General features: G+C 35.3%; 3 protein-coding genes across 4 annotated transcripts; 1 reads left to right on the top strand and 2 right to left on the bottom strand.

Annotated features, from left to right (window-relative positions):
- Positions 1–431: 431 nt before the first annotated feature.
- SOB3 (Putative AT-hook DNA-binding family protein) lies at positions 432–1,810 on the bottom strand. Its single transcript, XM_012982928.2, has one exon. The coding sequence runs from the start codon at positions 1,509–1,511 to the stop codon at positions 630–632; it is 882 nt and encodes a 293-aa protein (XP_012838382.2). The 5' UTR covers positions 1,512–1,810; the 3' UTR covers positions 432–629.
- Positions 1,811–6,175: 4,365 nt separating this feature from the next.
- HMG1 (hydroxy methylglutaryl CoA reductase 1) lies at positions 6,176–9,042 on the bottom strand. The gene is made up of 4 exons (XM_012983542.2): positions 7,957–9,042; positions 7,403–7,584; positions 6,967–7,313; positions 6,176–6,880 (listed from the first exon to the last, which is right to left on the bottom strand). Exons 1-4 carry the CDS (start codon positions 8,862–8,864, stop codon positions 6,638–6,640), a joined length of 1,680 nt encoding a protein of 559 aa, XP_012838996.1. The 5' UTR covers positions 8,865–9,042; the 3' UTR covers positions 6,176–6,637.
- Positions 9,043–13,416: 4,374 nt separating this feature from the next.
- On the top strand, positions 13,417–18,070 carry LOC105959438 (RNA-binding (RRM/RBD/RNP motifs) family protein). Of its 2 annotated transcripts, XR_016029484.1 has the most exons (8): positions 13,417–14,696; positions 14,998–15,121; positions 15,640–15,775; positions 16,582–16,618; positions 16,697–16,934; positions 17,024–17,135; positions 17,229–17,327; positions 17,530–18,070. XR_016029484.1 is itself a non-coding variant. In XM_088812857.1 (7 exons), the coding sequence occupies exons 1-6, from the start codon at positions 14,448–14,450 to the stop codon at positions 17,119–17,121; spliced, it is 882 nt and encodes a 293-aa protein (XP_088668983.1). In that variant the 5' UTR covers positions 13,528–14,447; the 3' UTR covers positions 17,122–17,135; positions 17,229–17,361. The 2 variants fall into 2 exon arrangements, 1 of the variants encoding a protein (XP_088668983.1); XM_088812857.1 differs by lacking the exon at positions 17,530–18,070 and having other exon boundaries at positions 13,528–14,696; positions 17,229–17,361.
- The last annotated feature ends 639 nt before the right edge of the window (positions 18,071–18,709 follow it).

Below are 18,709 nucleotides of genomic sequence, written 5' to 3'. Positions count from 1 at the left end.
TAATAAGCCCAATGCCAAAATCATGAAAAAATGGTTTTCCTTCTCAACCCCTAACCGCTAAATATCCACCCTTAATTAATTACACACTACTTTGAAAAGCGTGCCCCACGACTTTTATCCCCACCCCAATATTTCTAGATTAGCACTAATCAATCCCATCTATATTTGGATTATTCAATCTCACGTGCGAAATATCAATAGATACACACCTCACGTGACTAAAATAAATTAAAAATTCAAGCATGAATATAAAATTAAAACATAGCATTCTCAGGTACAATCAACATATTCCTGTTTCTGGTAATGTAAACAAAACAAAATCAAAGTCTTATTATAAATTAACACAGAAGAGGTTTTATTGGATTTGTAATCTATTTATTAATGTTCCCAAAATTATACATAATCCAAACAATTAATAATAAATAATCATGTTTAACAAAAGCTGCTTTGATTGATTAATTAAATTTTATCTAAGCGACCAGTCTATCAATATTACACCTTCACATTTTCCTGCATTTCTATGCTAATATAATAATAATAACAAAGCCAAGAAATTAATTCACACAAAAATATAATGGCAAAACTGTAAATAACAGAAGGTAGATTTTTTTAAGGTTAACAACCAACAATCAAAAGGGTGGCCTGGCTGAATTTCCACCTCCCAAACAAAACAAATCTGCTGAAAACGGATAATTTCCTGAAGGCGGCGTCGTATTACCACTACCTGAGTTAAATAGGGAGCCGCCGCCGCCGCCGCCGCCATTTCCGGCAGTCTCGCTGACATGGCCTCCGCCGCCGCCGGCGGTGACATCAGACGACTGGGATGCAGCTGGTTGAGGCTGAGCGGCAGCGCTTGTACCTTCTTCTTCCTCTAAAGGCAAACGCTCAAACACTGCATTAGCAAACGAAGCAGCCATCAGAACCACCGCTCCAGAAGCCATTAACGGGCCCACCACACTTCCTCCGACCACCTGCCCCTGCCCACCAGATAGGAATATCGACAGGCCACCGGAGCCAGGCGGCGCCGGTGGCGGAAGCACCGTCCCCGAAAGCGACAGGATCTCGAATCGGCCGTGCAGCGTCACCACACTACCCGCCGGCGCACCGGGCTGACGGAGGGTGACATTCGCCACCGTTCCGCCGCCGCTGAGCACGCAGACGCCACGGCCCCTCTGCCTCGCGTAGACGGAAACGCTCTCGACGACGTCGTTTCCGGAGGAGACTTCTAGAACGTGTGACCGGAGGGCATTGGGGCTGTCTCTGGTGACGATTATCGGAGGCTTGGATTTGTTCTTGGAACCCGGAGGGCGGCCGCGGGGTCGTCGGCCGGTGCTGGGGGTTCCGCCGGAGCTGGTGGTTGCAGCCGGGGAGTCCTTGGAATCAAGCTCCTGATCTGTAGTAGCAGGGTTGTGCTGCTGCGGCGGCGGACGCTGCAAGTGGAGGTCTGGTGTAAGAAGCTGATGAACATAGCGAGACGAAGAACCTGAGCCGTGCTGCTCGTAACCCGCCATTTTCACATCTACCCTTTCTCTCTCTCTCTCTCTCTCCTATCTCTTTCTCTCTCTAGAAATTATAATATTTGAAAAGGCGCTACACTATAATAAATAAATAAATAAAATCTTATAAAATTATATTTTGAAGGGCAAAGCAAGGGATTTTTGTACTGTTATCTGACAAAGACTAAGATTGATGGAATGAAGTTTCAGAGATAGAGAGAGAAAGTAGAGAGAGAGGAACAAGTATCTTGAAAAAAGCAGAGTGGAGGATTACTATTCACTATAATCCAACTACTGATTGGACACCTATCATATATCTATATATATATATATAAATATATATTTAAATTTCCACCTACTCTGTGTGCAAATTGTTGAATGCTTTCAAATCCAAGTTGCATAATAATAACAAAGATTCAACAAAATTGGCTTCAAATTAACTTTACCCTTTTTCCTCTTTCGGCTCTGTTCATCTGATGAACACTAAAGTAACGGATCAACACAATTATACGTCGGTACGTATCAGTTAAGTCAAATCTTAATTAGTTCTGTAATTAATTTAATTAATTATTTAATTAGTCTGTAATGTATTTAAAAGAAGCGACAGAACGCCGAAGAACAAACTCAACTTTTAATGTAAAATTAAAGCTGAATGTGTGTGTAGAATATCAATGACACGTGTGATAGTTTTGTATCTTTATTTAGATTACTTTAATTCATTTTACTTATTTTAAAACAGATAAATAATCCCTGACCAAGAACATATAAAATAGTAGTACCAAATTACAAAAAAAATAAAAAATAAAATATTAAATATCATATTCTTCTACATGTGCATAAAAGAGATAGATAAATAAATAAATAAATAAAACATTGCTGGAATATTAATATGGAGTGGTATTCAATATTCATACATACACACACCCACTTGAGGGTTGGATAAAAGGTCAAAGGTCAAAGTGACAGGCTGGCAAAAAAAGAACCACGTGGAGGGTGTCGGGACATCGGAACTTGGTCAACATTTAATACCTATCATCTTCCATAACATCATTAGTCAGCTACCCCCATTAAATATATAATTAAACAAATTACTCATCCCCCAATTCGCTAATTAATCCATTCTACAAAAATTCAAAAACACCTGTCCAATTTTATTCCGATTTTAAAAAAACAAATAATTAAATTTCAATTTTATTCCGATTTAACAGAAATGGAAAATAGAGAAAGGGTGGAGGGGTAGACAAGGGCGAATGTCCGGCCAATAAAGGGAGTTGGTGTGGGTGAAAGTGGAAGCACATTTCCGGATCTACCCCACAACTTGTCCCCAAACACTCCCCACCCACACATTTTTCACTAATTAAATTAAAATAATCCTATTTCAAAAAAATTCACAACCCCATATTTTTAAATTAATTATTGGATCAATCATAAAACAAATTTTCACATTTATTTTCCAATAATAAACTAAGTCAAAATCCAATTTTATTTTTCTGTTTTTGGGGTGTTGTTTGTGGTGGTAGGGTAAGTTATTCAAGCCCAAATCATGCAAGTCAGATGGCATTGGTTGAAAGTAGGGCATAACCGATCCAAATCAAACTTTTTTTATTATTATTTAAAAAAAATTCAAATTATGCACTTTTTTGAAGTACAAAGTGACTTTTTTTTATTATTATTATTATTAATTAAGTTAGCTTTTATTCTTGCTTGAAAAATTAATAAAAATAAAAATAAAATAAAATGCGGCCATAGTACAAATCCAGTTAAGTCCATCATATCATATTCTAAAAAAGAAAACCATTCAAAATGTTCATTTTCAGTGCGTGTTGTCTTCCAATCTTGATTAGACCACACCCTCTTTACTTTGTCTACTATATGAATTATTGTCACATTAATCTTTGGACGATTCAATAATTATTGTCACACCCAAATAAGTCAAATATGTTTATTAGGTAAGATGTGCTCCCGTATACTAATCCAAAACAGTGTAAATTGCACTGAACAAACTATGTGCGACAAGTTGAATCTAAAACGTATCAGCAACGAAATCAAATTTTTAACCGTTTGTTAGAACCCGAGTCACTACTAATGGTGATTAGTTGATTGTTGAGTTAGCTTTTGTTGTTGACACAGCATAATTGTTTTATTTTTATTTTTAAAACTTTTATTATTTATTTTGAAAAGCACAAAGAGTTAGAAAAAGAAAAGGAGAGACGTAGTGCATATAAATTGAGGGACAGAAGTGAAGGGGTATGGGCCCAACTCTAACCATTACTAAAACAGGAAGGTTCAAGGAACCAACATAAAGCATTTTTTCTTACCCAATTGGAATTAATCAAGGGCCCAACCATGCACCCAACCTCTTCTTAATTGTGCATCCAAATATATATATTACTAATACTACCTTTATTTATTTATTTATTTTCGATTTATTTTTTTAATTGTATTCTCTACCTAAGTGTCTATTCTACTTATAATTATAAAATTATTTACCTATGTATTTACAAGACCAACCAACCAATTGGTTAAATAAATTGATGGGGATGGGAATAGGGTTTGTAGATGGTGGTTAGTGGATGGTTAATTTATATTAATTTATGATTTAAAATCATCCGATGTGTTACATTAGGTGTATCATCTCAAATACATGCGAATAGTATCAGATTTACTAACGGTCTTCTATTGAATTTTGGATAAATTAATCATGAATTCAGCCATAAACCTGATATCCACTTGAGGAGGCCTAACCCAGACGGACCAAATAGCACAAAGCCCACTCAGTGACTTGAGAGTCCCTTTCTGATATTTTGATCTTGATCGTAGACGCTAACATGTGTAATCTGAACTACTCATTCGAGGTATTTCAATTCCGCCTCTTTCCCAACCATAAAACTTGATCTTCCCTCTCTCTCATTTTTCACTGTACCACCGCATTGAATTCTCATTGGATCTTTCGGCGACACACCAGTTTGACTATGACAGATTGTACTACTTATGTATTTTGAGACAATCTTACTTTTTTCATCTATATAATAAACCATTCAGTTATCTTAATTATAAATAATATCTTGAATGTTAATCAAATTGCTAATTAAACGCTTTCTAATAGTGCAAAACCTTTAGGTTAAAGGGCGAAAAAAGAAGATTCGCCATACATAAATCTTTTCTTAAGCACAAACGACTGGCTTTTGATTCTTCGACCAACCATAACCCCACGTTACTTATTGTCCTAATCATGATTTCGGCATGGTACCACTATCTTAGCCTTTATTTTAATTTTTGCAGTGTAAGAGATATGCATCGCAAAATAATATAACCAACTTCAACTTTTGGAAAACCCTTTGCAAACAAGACCTTGATAAATTTCAGTTTGTCTAATAGTTTTAGAGAATTAGGTGGGCTTCAATATCATGTAAGAATGTTTCTTTTTTTCCACCTAAAAAGAAACGTTTTGCAACTTTGACCCATGAAAAAAAAGCCCATCATTCAAGAAAAGCCCACCCATTTTCTTCAACCTATTAAACGGTGGGCCTTCATTGGATTCAAACCTTATATTACTTGGACTTGTAATAAATTGAACCCATGAAAACTTGAAAATTGCTCGACGGGAAAGGAATTAGGTAAATTTTTGGCACGTTTTTTGTTTATTCTATGTTTTGAAAGGAATGGGGGTCATATTTTGTTTAGGTTTATTTAGAATTGTTCGTTTGCATATGGTGCCACATATTTTGCGGCCTCTATACTTGTTTCGCCCATTTTAGGTGGAACTATAAGTAGTACCGGCTATTGTGGTGGGATGAACGGACTCTCTTGGTTTTCACAGATATTCTATGATCATTCTCATTCCTCTATACTATCTTTTGTTTGAGCTGCATGTTTTACATGTGTTATTCTATTTCGACAAGTTTATATTTTTTGGCAGTTGCTATTTTTAGCCATTTTTCGAGTTGTAGCATATTGCATTAAATCCATTACGTACTCATTGTTTTTCAATCTATAAAATAGGTAGGGGCTCCAACTCAACTCCCCATCCTCATCGTGTGTCGTTCTTCTTTAAACAAACGAGAAAATTTAGAATTATGTATATCGGACTGGCAATTTCTAGGATGGGGTTCGATTTCTACTTCTCAAAAAAGTTGTAATTCAATACCAAACTATCAGGGCATATTCGTCAATATACATTATACACAATTTATTAGGACAAAAGGGTGTAATTTGTGAGCCCCCCCTAAGGTGGGGTTGAACCTTATAGAAATGGAATACTCATCGTACGGATTTATAGACAAGAGAAAAATAAAGTCCAATGAATAGAACAAGAGAAACATGTTAGTGGTCCACTTGTGAATGAATAGACAATGCATACTTGCATAAGTCAGTCCGTCCATTACATTTATGATTTATGTTAATTATACAAATATCTTTTTTTTTTTTTTAATCAAATGGAATATTTATTCATTAATAAAATATCCAATAAACAAATAAATATTTTTTTGCCAGAAACTCAAATCAAGCCACCAACATCCATCATGCTTCACATGTACTGTCGATTCAGATTCGAATTTTTTTAATCAACAATCCCTATATCGAAATTGTCATACAATGTTAGCTTGGTGTAATTTACGTCTCAATACAAAAAAAAATAAAAAATAACACTAATTATCGTAATTATAATTCATAACACGTTGAACCAAACTAGAACAAATTGCATTAAAAGTTAAAACAAGCTGTACACAACTAATGAAATCAGACAAAAGTCGTCAGATTACAACAAACACTTTTTAAACAGACACACCACTGTGAATTAATAACATTACAATAAATAACTACAGACAAAATTCCCACCACCTAAAATCACAAAAGAATAAATCAAGAAAAATTACTCCCAAAAAAAAAAAAAAAAACCACCACCACCATAGCACAAAGTACAAACAATCACACGAGGAGGGCTCTACATCATGTTTCCATCTTCTACATTCAGAAATGTTAGCCACCACACATTTCATCAAACTCCACATGCATATATATATATATATATATATATATATATATATATATATATATATATATATGCTTTTATAAAACTTTCCAGCACAGAGCCTCACATGCTTTGGTCCTAAAAAATCTCAAGTGCCTCTTCTCTAACCCTAGGAACAAATCTTGGTGATGTCCCGGCTCGAACGATTATATTTCATATGACTTTTTACGAGCTGACCCGCTGCAATTGCCGACATAAGAGAAAGCTCTCCCGCCAAAACCGAACCTGCCACAACGGTGGCCAATAGCTGAGAATTCGAACCCGGTGACTCTTTACTCGCACCCTTTACACCGAGCAAGTTCAAACAAGCCGATTGCGAAGCCAATTGTGTCCCACCTCCAACTGTCCCGACCTAAATAAACGGGACGCGTGAAATTAGTAATTTTATATAACTTAAATTAATAAAGAATTGTGTTAATGATTTTTTTTTTAAATTACCTCGATGGAGGGCATAGTGACGGAAACGTGGAGATCTTTGCCGTTGTTAACAGCTTCCATCATGGTTATGCAGTGAGAGCTTTCGATGTTTTGAGCTGGATCTTGACCGGTGGCTATGAAAACTGCAGACACTATATTGGCGGCGTGTGCGTTGAAGCCGCCAAGAGCTCCGGCGATGGCGGATCCGGTGAGATTCTTTAGCATGTTGAGCTCCACGAGGGCAGGCACTGTGGTTTTCAAAACCTTTGTCACTATCTCTCCTGTTATAATTGCCTCACAGACAACCGATTTTCCTCGGCCTTCGATCCAATTGACCGCTGATGGTTTCTTGTCCGAACAAAAATTTCCTGCATCAAATAATAACGATACGACTGATTAAAACACGATGAAAATTTGGGCTTGATTTAATTAATCTTTGGACGGTAATTGAACTAACCGGAAATGCCAATAACATCCATATCGGGGAAATCGCTTTGGAGGAAATCGAGGACATTTTGGACGCCTTTAGAGACCATGTTCATACCCATGGCATCGCCTGTGCTGCAGCTAAATCTTACGTATAGATTCTTACCTGCAATAGCACATTGAATACCTTGGAGTCTAGCGAATCTACTCGACCTGTAAACGAAATCGTAGGATTAAAAAACGCGTCGTGTTGTCGATACTGTGTTCGATTGAGATTCGAGACCAATGAACGAATACATTAACTAATTTATAAAAATTTGACAATCTATTCCAATCTGCAAATAAACTACTCCAACGAAACTAAGAAACGGTCGTGATAGGGATAAATTCGATCATCGACCAGGAAACCAGTTCATACGATTATTGTTAATAGATGCGAATATTAGCACTGCTCAATCACATCAAACTATAAGAGGATAACTAGGCTTTGCAGATTAGATAATGGAATATTCTCGAGAAGTTGATCTGTTACATTAGTCAATTGAATTCGCAGTAATTCGATAAAAAGAAGAAGAAGAAGCTTACTTGTTGAAAACGACGGATAAGGTATCGAAATTGAGACGATCCTCTAAGAAGAACTTCAACTCCGACGCCCTCTTTGCCGACGAAAACCTAACCACCGGAGCTCTGGTCATTCCATCGCGGAGGAGCACACAGGTGGCGCCTCCAGAAGCGTAGATTGCCTTACAGCCCCTGTTGGTGCTCGCCACCAAACAACCTTCAGTTGTGGCCATAGGCACCGAATATTCGCAGCCGTTCAACAACAACGGGCCCGCTATCCCAACAGGAATCTGTACATACCCTACAGGCATCTCGCAGCATTGCCCTAAAATGGAGTCGTAATCGAATCCTTCCAACGGCAATCCCTCAACGGACCTGCCGGTCTGCCGCTGCACCGCCTCACGCCGAATTTTGGCCGCCTTGAAGCAGTCGCCGAGCTTCGATTCGAGAGAATAGGACGGGATTTCGCCGGAGACGACGCGATTGACGAGTTCTTCGTCGTCCTGGGGGAGGTCCATGGGAATTGGCTTCGAAATCGCCGGAGTCGGCATGGAGCAGTGAATGTTGCGATCCTCCTCGATGATGAAACGCTGGTGCTGGGGGGAATCGTCGTCGGAATCGGATTTGGAAATGAAGGACTGGACGAAGTCGATGCCGAAGAATCCGAGGAGGTAGATGAAGGAGGAGATGAGGGTGATGATGGCGGCGAGTTCGGAGAGGGTGAGAACGTGGAGGGGGACGGAGTTGCGGATCTTGTCGCGCCACCGGTGGAGGAGGAAGTAGGCGACGGAGAAGAAGAGGGTGAAGAAAACGCCGTTGGTTAGATAGAGTGGGAGGGGGAGGGCGTCGGAGGCTTTGGGGGAGGAGGAAGGCGGCGGAGGAGGAACCTGCGGGCGGAGTGATGGCTTGGGCGGCCTCCGGCGAATGTCCATATTGAGGGAAAAAAAATTGAGAGGCGGAGAGAGGGAAAAATAAGGGAGGAAAATTATATACTAAAAAAAAATGAGTGTTATTGGAGGAGGCGGCGGTGGCGGAGGAGCGATGGTTTCGGAGGTCGTTTCTTTATAGTGGAGGAGAGTGGATGTGCTGGCGTTTCTTGCTTTTTGTTTTTTTCTTATTAGTCCCTTGGTTTTTTCAGTATTACACCAATGACCAAACGTTTTTTTTTCTCTCTTTTTCTTTTTTCTTTTTTTCTTTTTTTTTTTTTTTTGATAAAAAGAATGTGTATTATTTAAAATTTTGAATTGTTTAAAAAATGTGTATTTGGTAAATAGTTTTTATTTTAAATGTGAGCTATTTATTACAAACATTGACTTTTTTTTTTCTTTTTTGTGTAGGACTTTTAGCAATGTTTTTACACCTAGATAGGACCGGTCGGTTGAATCTGTTAAACCGTGAATCGTTGTCTTCATCGGTCATGTTTGGCCGGTTGAACGGTAAAATTGGAACGGGACTGAAAATAAGGGGTTTTTTGTTTCCGCAAAATTGTGCCTTTTGTTACTTAAAAAAAATGAAAAAAATAACGTTGATGTACTGCCTAGTTGAAGAAAAAAAAAATCAAAATAAGAAAAAAATTAAAAGTGGAAGCATATTATTTTGGATTTAATTTGTATAATATTTGAAGTGATTGAGTGTGTTATATGTTGTGTGTTAAAGAAAGGCATGTTTTATTTACTTTTCAATTGAAGAAGAGTAATTAATAAATGTGTGTAAAAGAAAGTTTGTTTTATTTAATAAAATTTGAGTATAAATAATTGTAAAATAAAATAAAAATGAAAAAAAACTTGGTTGAATTCCGATCGGACCAGTCCAACCTTAACCCAATAACCAGTCTGGTCCAATTTTTAAAACATCGACTTTTTGCGGTAGTAGAATCGCAGTTTAAAAACTTGTGGGCTCGGTTTTCAATTATTTTTGGTATATGAATTTAATTTCTCCACTTATTTGCTGTGAAATTAGCAATTTTCCTTTGTATAATGAATGCATGTTATTTGATATTTTCACAATTAATTAATTTCATTATCATAATAGCCTATTCTAATTAAAACACTGTATATGAGTTTCATCAATCAATCAATTTAATTAATTAATCGAAGTATAGTATATGTATATGAAACGCATAATGACGTGTCAATGTAGGATATACGGATCAGACCAAAGCATAAGCACGTGGGGAGTTTTGTTGTGCACGTGTTAAGGGGATCCTGGCACCAGACACGCATTTTATTAATTATTATATATTACATGGGTTTATTACTACAATTTTACAAGTGAACAAAATAAATATTATTTATTGTTTACAGCAATTCAATTATAATAATAAAAATAATGACAATAGTAATATGTATATATCTGCATGTATATATTGTCTGAAACAAACACACCTGGGATGGACCTCCAGGTTCGATTTTTTGTAAAAATATGATATGAAAATAAAATTATAAAATAACAAACAATATCTACATACTATTTGAAAATTAGTGAGTTTATGCATTAGTGAGTTTATTTTATTTTCTACACCTCTTAGGGCTCGTTTGGCTAAATTTATTTTAAACATCTGATCAGCTCTTAAATTTTTAATAAACTGTTTTAAGAATTGATAACTTGTTACGTCTTATTTTCAGAATGAATTTTTAAAGTGTTTAGATAATATGTCTTTAAGTTATTTTTATTTATTTTAATAACTTATAAAATAAAAATATGAAGTAGATGTGATTTTAAAAAAAATCTTATTTGCTATCCGTTTATTCTTTGAATTTTTTTATTTTTATTTTTGAAATTATCAAACACTTAAAAAAGAGCTTATAAGCTCCATTTGGCAGCTTATAAGCTCACCTAAACACCCAATTAATTTTATTTTCTTGCTTGTTATTTATATAAAAGAGTTGGCAATTATAAAACAGCTTGCTTCAAAAATGTTTGTTTAAAAAAAATAATTAGAAAATTGAAGACTAACACAGCTACCTGCCCCCACTAACCTTTGTTTAGGACAGTAACTCATCGTTAGTTGAACCCCACTAACCCTGTTTAAGATAATCCCATCATCCTTAGATGTCAGTTGGAAATTAAATAAAATATTCTTTAAAATTTATAATTATTATTTGTTTTTTCAGTTGAAAATTTCGATTTGTTTAAATAGAAAAATAGAGTTTATTTGCATGGAAAATTGAGTAGGAGTATTGGTTTGGACTCTGATCAATGCCAATGGTGCTTTAACAAAACCGTTAGGAATTTTATTTTTGTTATGGTCATCCCAAATATCCACTCCCAACAGTTTCCTATGTTTCCAAACAAACAAATAAATTAAAAAAAAATAAAAATAAATGATAATTGCATTTTAAAGATGAATTAAATGTAACTTTTAAATATGAACTTAATTGGGTAAATAATCGGCAAATGGCCACATGAGTGGGTACGAAATCTAATTATTAATACTATTGTTAAACATAGTTATCACTATTTAATATTTATATCAAGTACTAATCACGACGAGGACTCTAAGTTGGAATTGTCGTGTTTCATCTTTGCACGAGTCTTAAGTATTAAAAAAAATGTGTCACGGTTTTAGGAGAATAAATATTGTTAGACCAAACCCTTACTAATGCAAAGACAATGTTGAGGTTTTAATAAGGATATAATGGAAAAAAAAATATATATTTACAGTGACATATTACGGACGGAGGGAGTAACTACTAAGTATGAATATTCAACTAAATTTTTAAACAAATAAATAATTAACAAATAAAAAAAATTATGGAATATAAAAATTTAATTTAATAAGACAATAAATGCAAATAATAACTAACAATTAGCTATCATTAACAAATAATAAATTAATTACGTAATAAAATAAAATAACTAACAATTAGCTACCATTAAGAGCAACTTCAATGGGAGTATCAAATGGATTATCAAACCCATAAACTACCTTTTTGATATCCCAAAATTAAAAATTTCTACTCCAATGGTAGTATCAAAATGGGTAAGTATTTTGATAATCTACCTCTTCATAAGTAAAAATATATCCTGGAAATTGAGTTATCAAAAAATTAACCACCTAAACATCCAATCACAAAATGACACGTGGCAATTACAAATAAAATCAGTAAAAAACTTCCAATTGATTATTAATTTTGATAACAATGATTGGAGTAGATGAATTGCAAATGAATATTAAAATATTATCTTAATTATCAAATGAATATTTGATATTTCAATTTTGATGTTTTGCATTGGAGTTGCTCTAACAAATAATAAATTAATTATGTAATAAAAAATATTTAAAAAAAAACGAGGGAAAAAAGGAGGAGGAGAAGGTGGTGTTATGGGCCGTAGGTGGACCAACAACCCAAACAGCCCACGATGGGCTACGGGCTGCCCTGCCCTGCCCACCTAAGAAGATATAGGGAAGGAAATTAATATTGGAAGTAGTCCACATAAAGAAATTAAAAAATAAAAAGAAAAAGAAAAAAAAAAGAAGAGAGAGAAAGTGTGTAAGAGGAGAGAGAGAGAGAGAGAGAGACAGCATATCGAAAAGGTCCCACTGAAAATTGGGAAAATCTGGGTGCATGATATAATTAGTGGACCAGACACGTGTATGGGACCATGCAGATTCACCCCAAAGACCCTAGCCACATTCAAAATTAATTACACATACAAATAAATGTCTGTAATTATATGCAGATCAACGAAAAATAATTATCTGATGTTTTTTACGAGGTGTGGCATCAAATGAACCAACCATTTTTTTTTTATCACACTTGTCTAATTAATATAAACCAATTAATTATTTTTTATCACATGATAGTTTTTGTATTGCAATTTGCGGTGTCTATATCCAAACGGATCCATTTGTGATGGGCTTTTTTATTAAGCCAAAGAAAACTCTAATCCTATATCAATTAGAGAATATTTATTTATAATAAAGTATTTCAAGTTGTTACTATTGTATATTTCTCAAATTGTCTACGATTTTCGAATTGTTTAAAATTAATTGAGTTTTGCAAACACGTTAAATTGCAAATTAATTACTCAAAGTTGAGTTTTAATGCCATTACAAGCACCATAATTTATAAAAATAAGTGATTATTTCAAATTATATCCACAATCATTAACTTCTACTATTTTAATAAGCTCTTACAAACACCATTTAAGAATTTTCATCGACACACTAAAGACCCTAACTAACTTTTGTTAGAGAGTTTCCTCAAATTGCAGAGACACAATTTGTACTGTACCTGTACTGCACTCGATAAATTTTACCGAGTTATGTAATAGCATAATTGTGTATAAATCCATAAATAATTTACATATCCACATGTATATGAGTTTAATTGTATGTAAATTTTTTTTTTGAGAGTTAATTGTATGTAAATTAAATGTGAAAAAAACTACCTAATTAAAATAAAACCCAATCCAGAGTGACAAAAGAAAAGAAAAAAACAAATGCCAAAAAAATAATGTAAAAAGAAACACATAGTAGAGGGTGGTGATGGTGGGAGGAAGAAAGAACATGGCCCACAAATGACAAAACTGCCCCTTCCAAGCTGTATATTTCTTCTATGTTTGGAAATCCGTAAGCACCTGTCTTAGTCTATATCCCTCAATTTCATTTCTTCTTTCTTTTTTCCCAATTTTATTAATTATTATTCCATCTGTTAAATCGAAAAACAAACGAAGAAAATAATAATTAAACAAAAAAGAAAAGAAATTAAAAGAAAAAAAATAATGACAACGCTGTTCCAGATCATCTCTCTCCGCCACCACCACCCTCTCCCCGATCAGAATTTCAAACCCAAAACCCCCCTTTTCCCCATCTTCAATTAAGCCCTAAATTAATTTACTGTTTTCCTTTTTTTTTTTCTTTTTTTGGTTGATGATGATTGTGAAATTGTTCTTTTGGGGGAGGAGAAACAGGGGTTTGAAATTCCGTTGATGATTTAACCTTTTTCGGCTTTTCCCCACCACCCACCACCCACCACCCACCACCAATCATAGTCCATACGTACCCTTTCTCTGCTCTCCTGTACAGCTGATCCAGCCCCCACCCCTCTCTTTTTTGACCCGCTACTGTTGCTTCTATTCCCTTCGTTGCCCTCCTCAAAATTAGGGTTTTCATTTCCTCCCTCTCTCTCTTTTTGATATTTTTTTTCTCGCCCTTCTGGTTTCTGTTTCTGTTCTCTCGATCTTCGTGTTTTCCGATCTCTTCTTCTTCGTATACCTATCTTGCAAATACGAATTCAAATTCGCCGTTTGTGTATATAATTTTTATATATATATTTCACAGTAAATAATTGAAGAAAAAAAATGAATTTTTATTCACTTTCAGCCGCAGTTAGGGTTTTTATAAGGGTTTCCTGTTAATATGGTACTGCATCTCCATTGGATCGACTTCAGTATAAACTAAATCGCCGATCCCCCTTCTGTGATTGTTTAGTTAAGCCCTCTTTTTTATTATTTGGGAGCTATCTTCCCACTGCTTTCTTTTTAGTTGAATTTAGTTGAAGTGAGCGGTTATGGCTTATCAGCAGCAGCAGCAACAGCAGCAGCAAATACCTGGTCCAAGCTCAGGTTCGGGCCCCGGTGGATTCCAGTATATGAATTCTCCGTTTGGAGATACCACTTTCACTAAGGTTTTCGTGGGAGGTTTGGCTTGGGAGACTCAGAGTGAGACCATGAGACGATATTTCGAGCAATTTGGGGATATCCTTGAAGCTGTGGTCATCACTGATAAGAATACTGGCCGATCCAAAGGATACGGTTTTGTGAGCTCTTAATTTCTTGATTGGAATTGTCATTTTATGTTTGGTTTCTCGTCTTTTTTAAGCACTTATAAAGTTTGTCCTGTTGCTGATTCTGCATTCTGCATTCTGATGTTAGATAATAGAAGACTAACTTAGTAATGTTTACTTAGCAAAATAAATGAGAATTTTGCGTGCATATCTAGTGTCATGTTTATAAGTATGAATGTCAGTTGGAATTTTGTGATTTCTTGTGCCTGGAGTTAGAATGTGTGGTTAGTTGAATGATTTGGGTACCGAAATGGTGTTTCTATGGAGTGTTTAGGTGACTTTCCGGGATCCCGAATCAGCTAGGAGAGCTTGTGCTGACCCAACTCCAATTATTGATGGGAGGCGAGCAAATTGTAATTTGGCTTCACTGGGCAGACCTCGTCCAGTGGTTCCTTTCGGTAATTTACCTTGTTCTTTCATTGTTAAATATTCTGGAGGATTAGAATCTTCCACAGTCTTCTTGTTCAGTTTCGACTTCAATTTTATTTGAATGTTTTAATGTAACTATTGTAAGTATATGATAACTCAAATATCAATGGGATTTATGCTATTGAATTGGTGGTTTTGAAACAAACATTTTGTTATGTATTAATCAGGGTGTTCTTGAATAAGAATATTGTCAATTCCTGATTCAAATGTATGTTATTAATAGGAAAGATCTTATTAGGATCTTGCTCATTTATGTCTGTTTTTTCAGTCTGCGATATTAGCTTCTTAATGTATATTTTGGACAAGAAAACTCATTCTGTGATGATTTATAGCCTTCGTACAAAATTTAGAAACTATTTGCTGATATAGAACGAGCCCGTCTTAGACAGTGTTTGGTGGTTTGACTTCAGTAAAATTTAGGAAATTTGCCATTTATGTACATTGATTTTCTATGTTGAAACTCAAACTGTCTTTTTATATATCATAGGACGCCTTAGGTCTCCATCACCTTACATTGGAGGCGTACAAGCTGGTAGGGGTGCTGCTTATGTTGGAAATTATGGGTACCAGCAGCAACCCGTTACTTATGGATATCAACAAGGCTTGATGTATTCTCCATATGGGTGAGCTACTTCTATCATATAACATTTATGTGGTGTTTGCTTCTTCAGATTTTTGTTATTTGTATAGTGTCTTGACATTTTTTTTGTATTGATTTTAAATTGGTTCTTGTGCATCGATATCCACACCCTGGCATTTATCGTGAATTGTATCATTGTTTTACTATGTTGGAATTGGAGGAGTGTATTATAGATCTTGGTTCAGAAATCATTAGGGACTTGCATTTAAATTTAGGTTCGTCAATCACAACGTGTTATCAACGAACTAAGACTTTAAGAAAAGTTATGTTTGGAGTTTCAACCTATTTGTGATTGGACAAGATCTATCTGTTGGTCGTGTATCTTCTTTGGCATTATAGTTGTGATTCTTGATGATTCCAGTTGCCACATATGCTTGTGTTGCGAAAAGAAAGTTATTATGTTTGTCTATTTTAAGTTAAATTCAGATATCCTTCGAGGCTTGAGTGGGGCTAGCTAGGCAGCCATTATTTCCCTTAAGAAATTGTATTGTTCTCCGGCATTTATAGGATTCTGGAATAAGGGGTCATATTTGGTTTGTTGAAAGAGAATGATGCTCCGTTCTTACTTTCTCTCTGCTATGCATTTAATCAACCTCCGGAGTTATGAAATAGATTGTAGCCTGTATTGAAGATTCCATCATACAATTGAAGGCAAATGGTCTTGGTTATTCGTAAAATATTCATATTTATGACATATTCTAGATCATTTAAATGAGTTTTTTTGTCAAGTACTGTAACTATATTAATAGTTATCCACATACCGACTGTCTAATCCTTTCATTAATGCAGGTACGCTTCATACAGTCCAGAATATGCGTATTCTCAGGTTCATCATCGAGAAACTTATTATTGAATTGGTGTCACTGTGACAAATATCAACAGTTTGCAGTTGTTTTATTTGTAGGGTGTTTACAATCCATACGGAAGTCAACAATACGTTCCTATATATGGTGTGCCTGGATCACTCAACACAACAATGTATCCTTACAGTCAGTTGAGCCAGGCTGTTCCAGCAAATCATAACTACACTGCAGTGCCTGGATACGCAATGCCAGGTCATCAGATAGTGCAATTTGGTGGGCCCACTGTCAATGCAATGACAACAGCTTCTGTTCCAACTATTCCAGTTCCATATCCAACCGGTAAAGAAAGGTCTTCGGTTGCTCTGTCACAGCATTATTATGTATCTCTATTATATTGATATAATTAGTTGCGTCTTGGTTTGTATCAGGTGTCGCAACACATATTCCACAACAGCAACAATTTATAATGTCTGCGCATTCTTCTCAATTCATGCCTGGTAGCGGTTCTGACCAAAATGCTGGGTGAGGGTTTTAATCTAGGTAAGTTTGTTTCTTTTTTTTGACATGTTAATCTGGTATAATATTATCTTTATTGCCATTGTAGTTATTATGTTACTATATACAAATTGTCAGGTTCCGTTAGATTGCAGCAGGACTAAGAACAGCAGTACTGCCACTTGATTGGCGGGCTTCAAATCTAGCCTTGCAAATTATTCGTTTTGCATTCTAGAGGTATCTTAAATAGGTTTTTTTTTTGGCACTAACTTTTAGGGGGTGGTGGGAAGTCCACTTTCTTTCTGTTTCTTAACTATAATTGAATTAGAAATGGTTGAAACTGGAAACGTGGAGATCGGGATTTTGAAGAGCAAACATATACATACATATATGATATATATTTAATTGATGATCGTATTTTGTTGATGACAAATGGCAGGTCTTACAAAGTGTCTTGCTCACCAGAGAAAGTCAAATGTCCGAATCGCTCCTGATGGTGGAGAGAGGAAGTGGAAAGTGCGTATTGCACACATCCTTTTATAACTCTTGCTGTACCTATAACTCTTGTTGTATTCTGCCAGCCTTGTGGATATGACTGGTAGAGTGTCGATTGCGACTGGAATTGGTTTCCGGCTCCCAATCTGTGAAATAATGAACCCGTCGTGTAAAAAAAGAAAAAAAAAACCGACCTTTTTTTTTTTTTTTGAAATTTCGGTGGAATCAAGATATGATTCTTTTACAGTTAGTCCAGTCAGCATCTCGGGTGTGTATATACACCTTTGTAGTCGGTCTCTGTCGTTGTGTTGCATCCTTGCATTGCATTGTGTATTTAGACAAGTCAGGTCCAGCATCTTTCTTTGTGCATAACAGCATATTTTTAGGGTTTTATTTTTTTCTTCACCGCTTGTAAAAAATCGGAGATTCTTAATTTTTAAGAGCCTCGCTTCAAAATATGAACGAACGAAGCTCATTGTCACAAATCTCTCTCGTCTCTCTCTCTCTCGATTCAAATGTGATGCTTTTCTTTATATGTTTCTTTGTGTGTATCGATGGATGATTTTATCTGATTTTTTGTACATAAATGACTTGAAAAGTATGTAGACAAGCTGTATACAAAATACCAAAATAACAACACAATAAATATTTAATATTAATAAAGACTAAACTAATAAAATATTAATATTAATATTAATATTAATTCACCCGCATTCATATTTTTATTCTAGGGTAAATTACAACCACCTGAAGTATGGTTAAATTACGATTCTGTTTGGGTAATTACAACTACTTCTCAATTATAAACCTTCTTACACGTCCACCCTTGTGATTTTAAATTTAGTGAAATCTTCAAGAGTATATGGAATATTACTTTTGTACCCACTTTACCCCATTCGGACTTCACATTTTGAAGCAAGATGATCATAATATGTTTTTCAACTTGTATATATCAGATTGTGGTGCATAAAAAACTGTATTTTTACACAAAACGAGTACAAACTAGAGCACATTCCACGAAATCTAGATGATTATGTTGAATTTGACACCATAAGGGTGGAGGTGTAAGAAAAAATCATAGTTGATGGGGTTAGATATAATTATCCAAACAAGATGGGTTTTTT

Source organism: Erythranthe guttata, chromosome 14, assembly GCF_056151865.1.
Source record: "Erythranthe guttata isolate IM_541 chromosome 14, IM_541, whole genome shotgun sequence".
In the NCBI taxonomy this organism is placed as follows: domain Eukaryota; kingdom Viridiplantae; phylum Streptophyta; class Magnoliopsida; order Lamiales; family Phrymaceae; genus Erythranthe; species Erythranthe guttata.
Note: the sequence above shows the minus strand (reverse complement) of the source record. Positions and strands in the feature narration are given on the sequence as shown.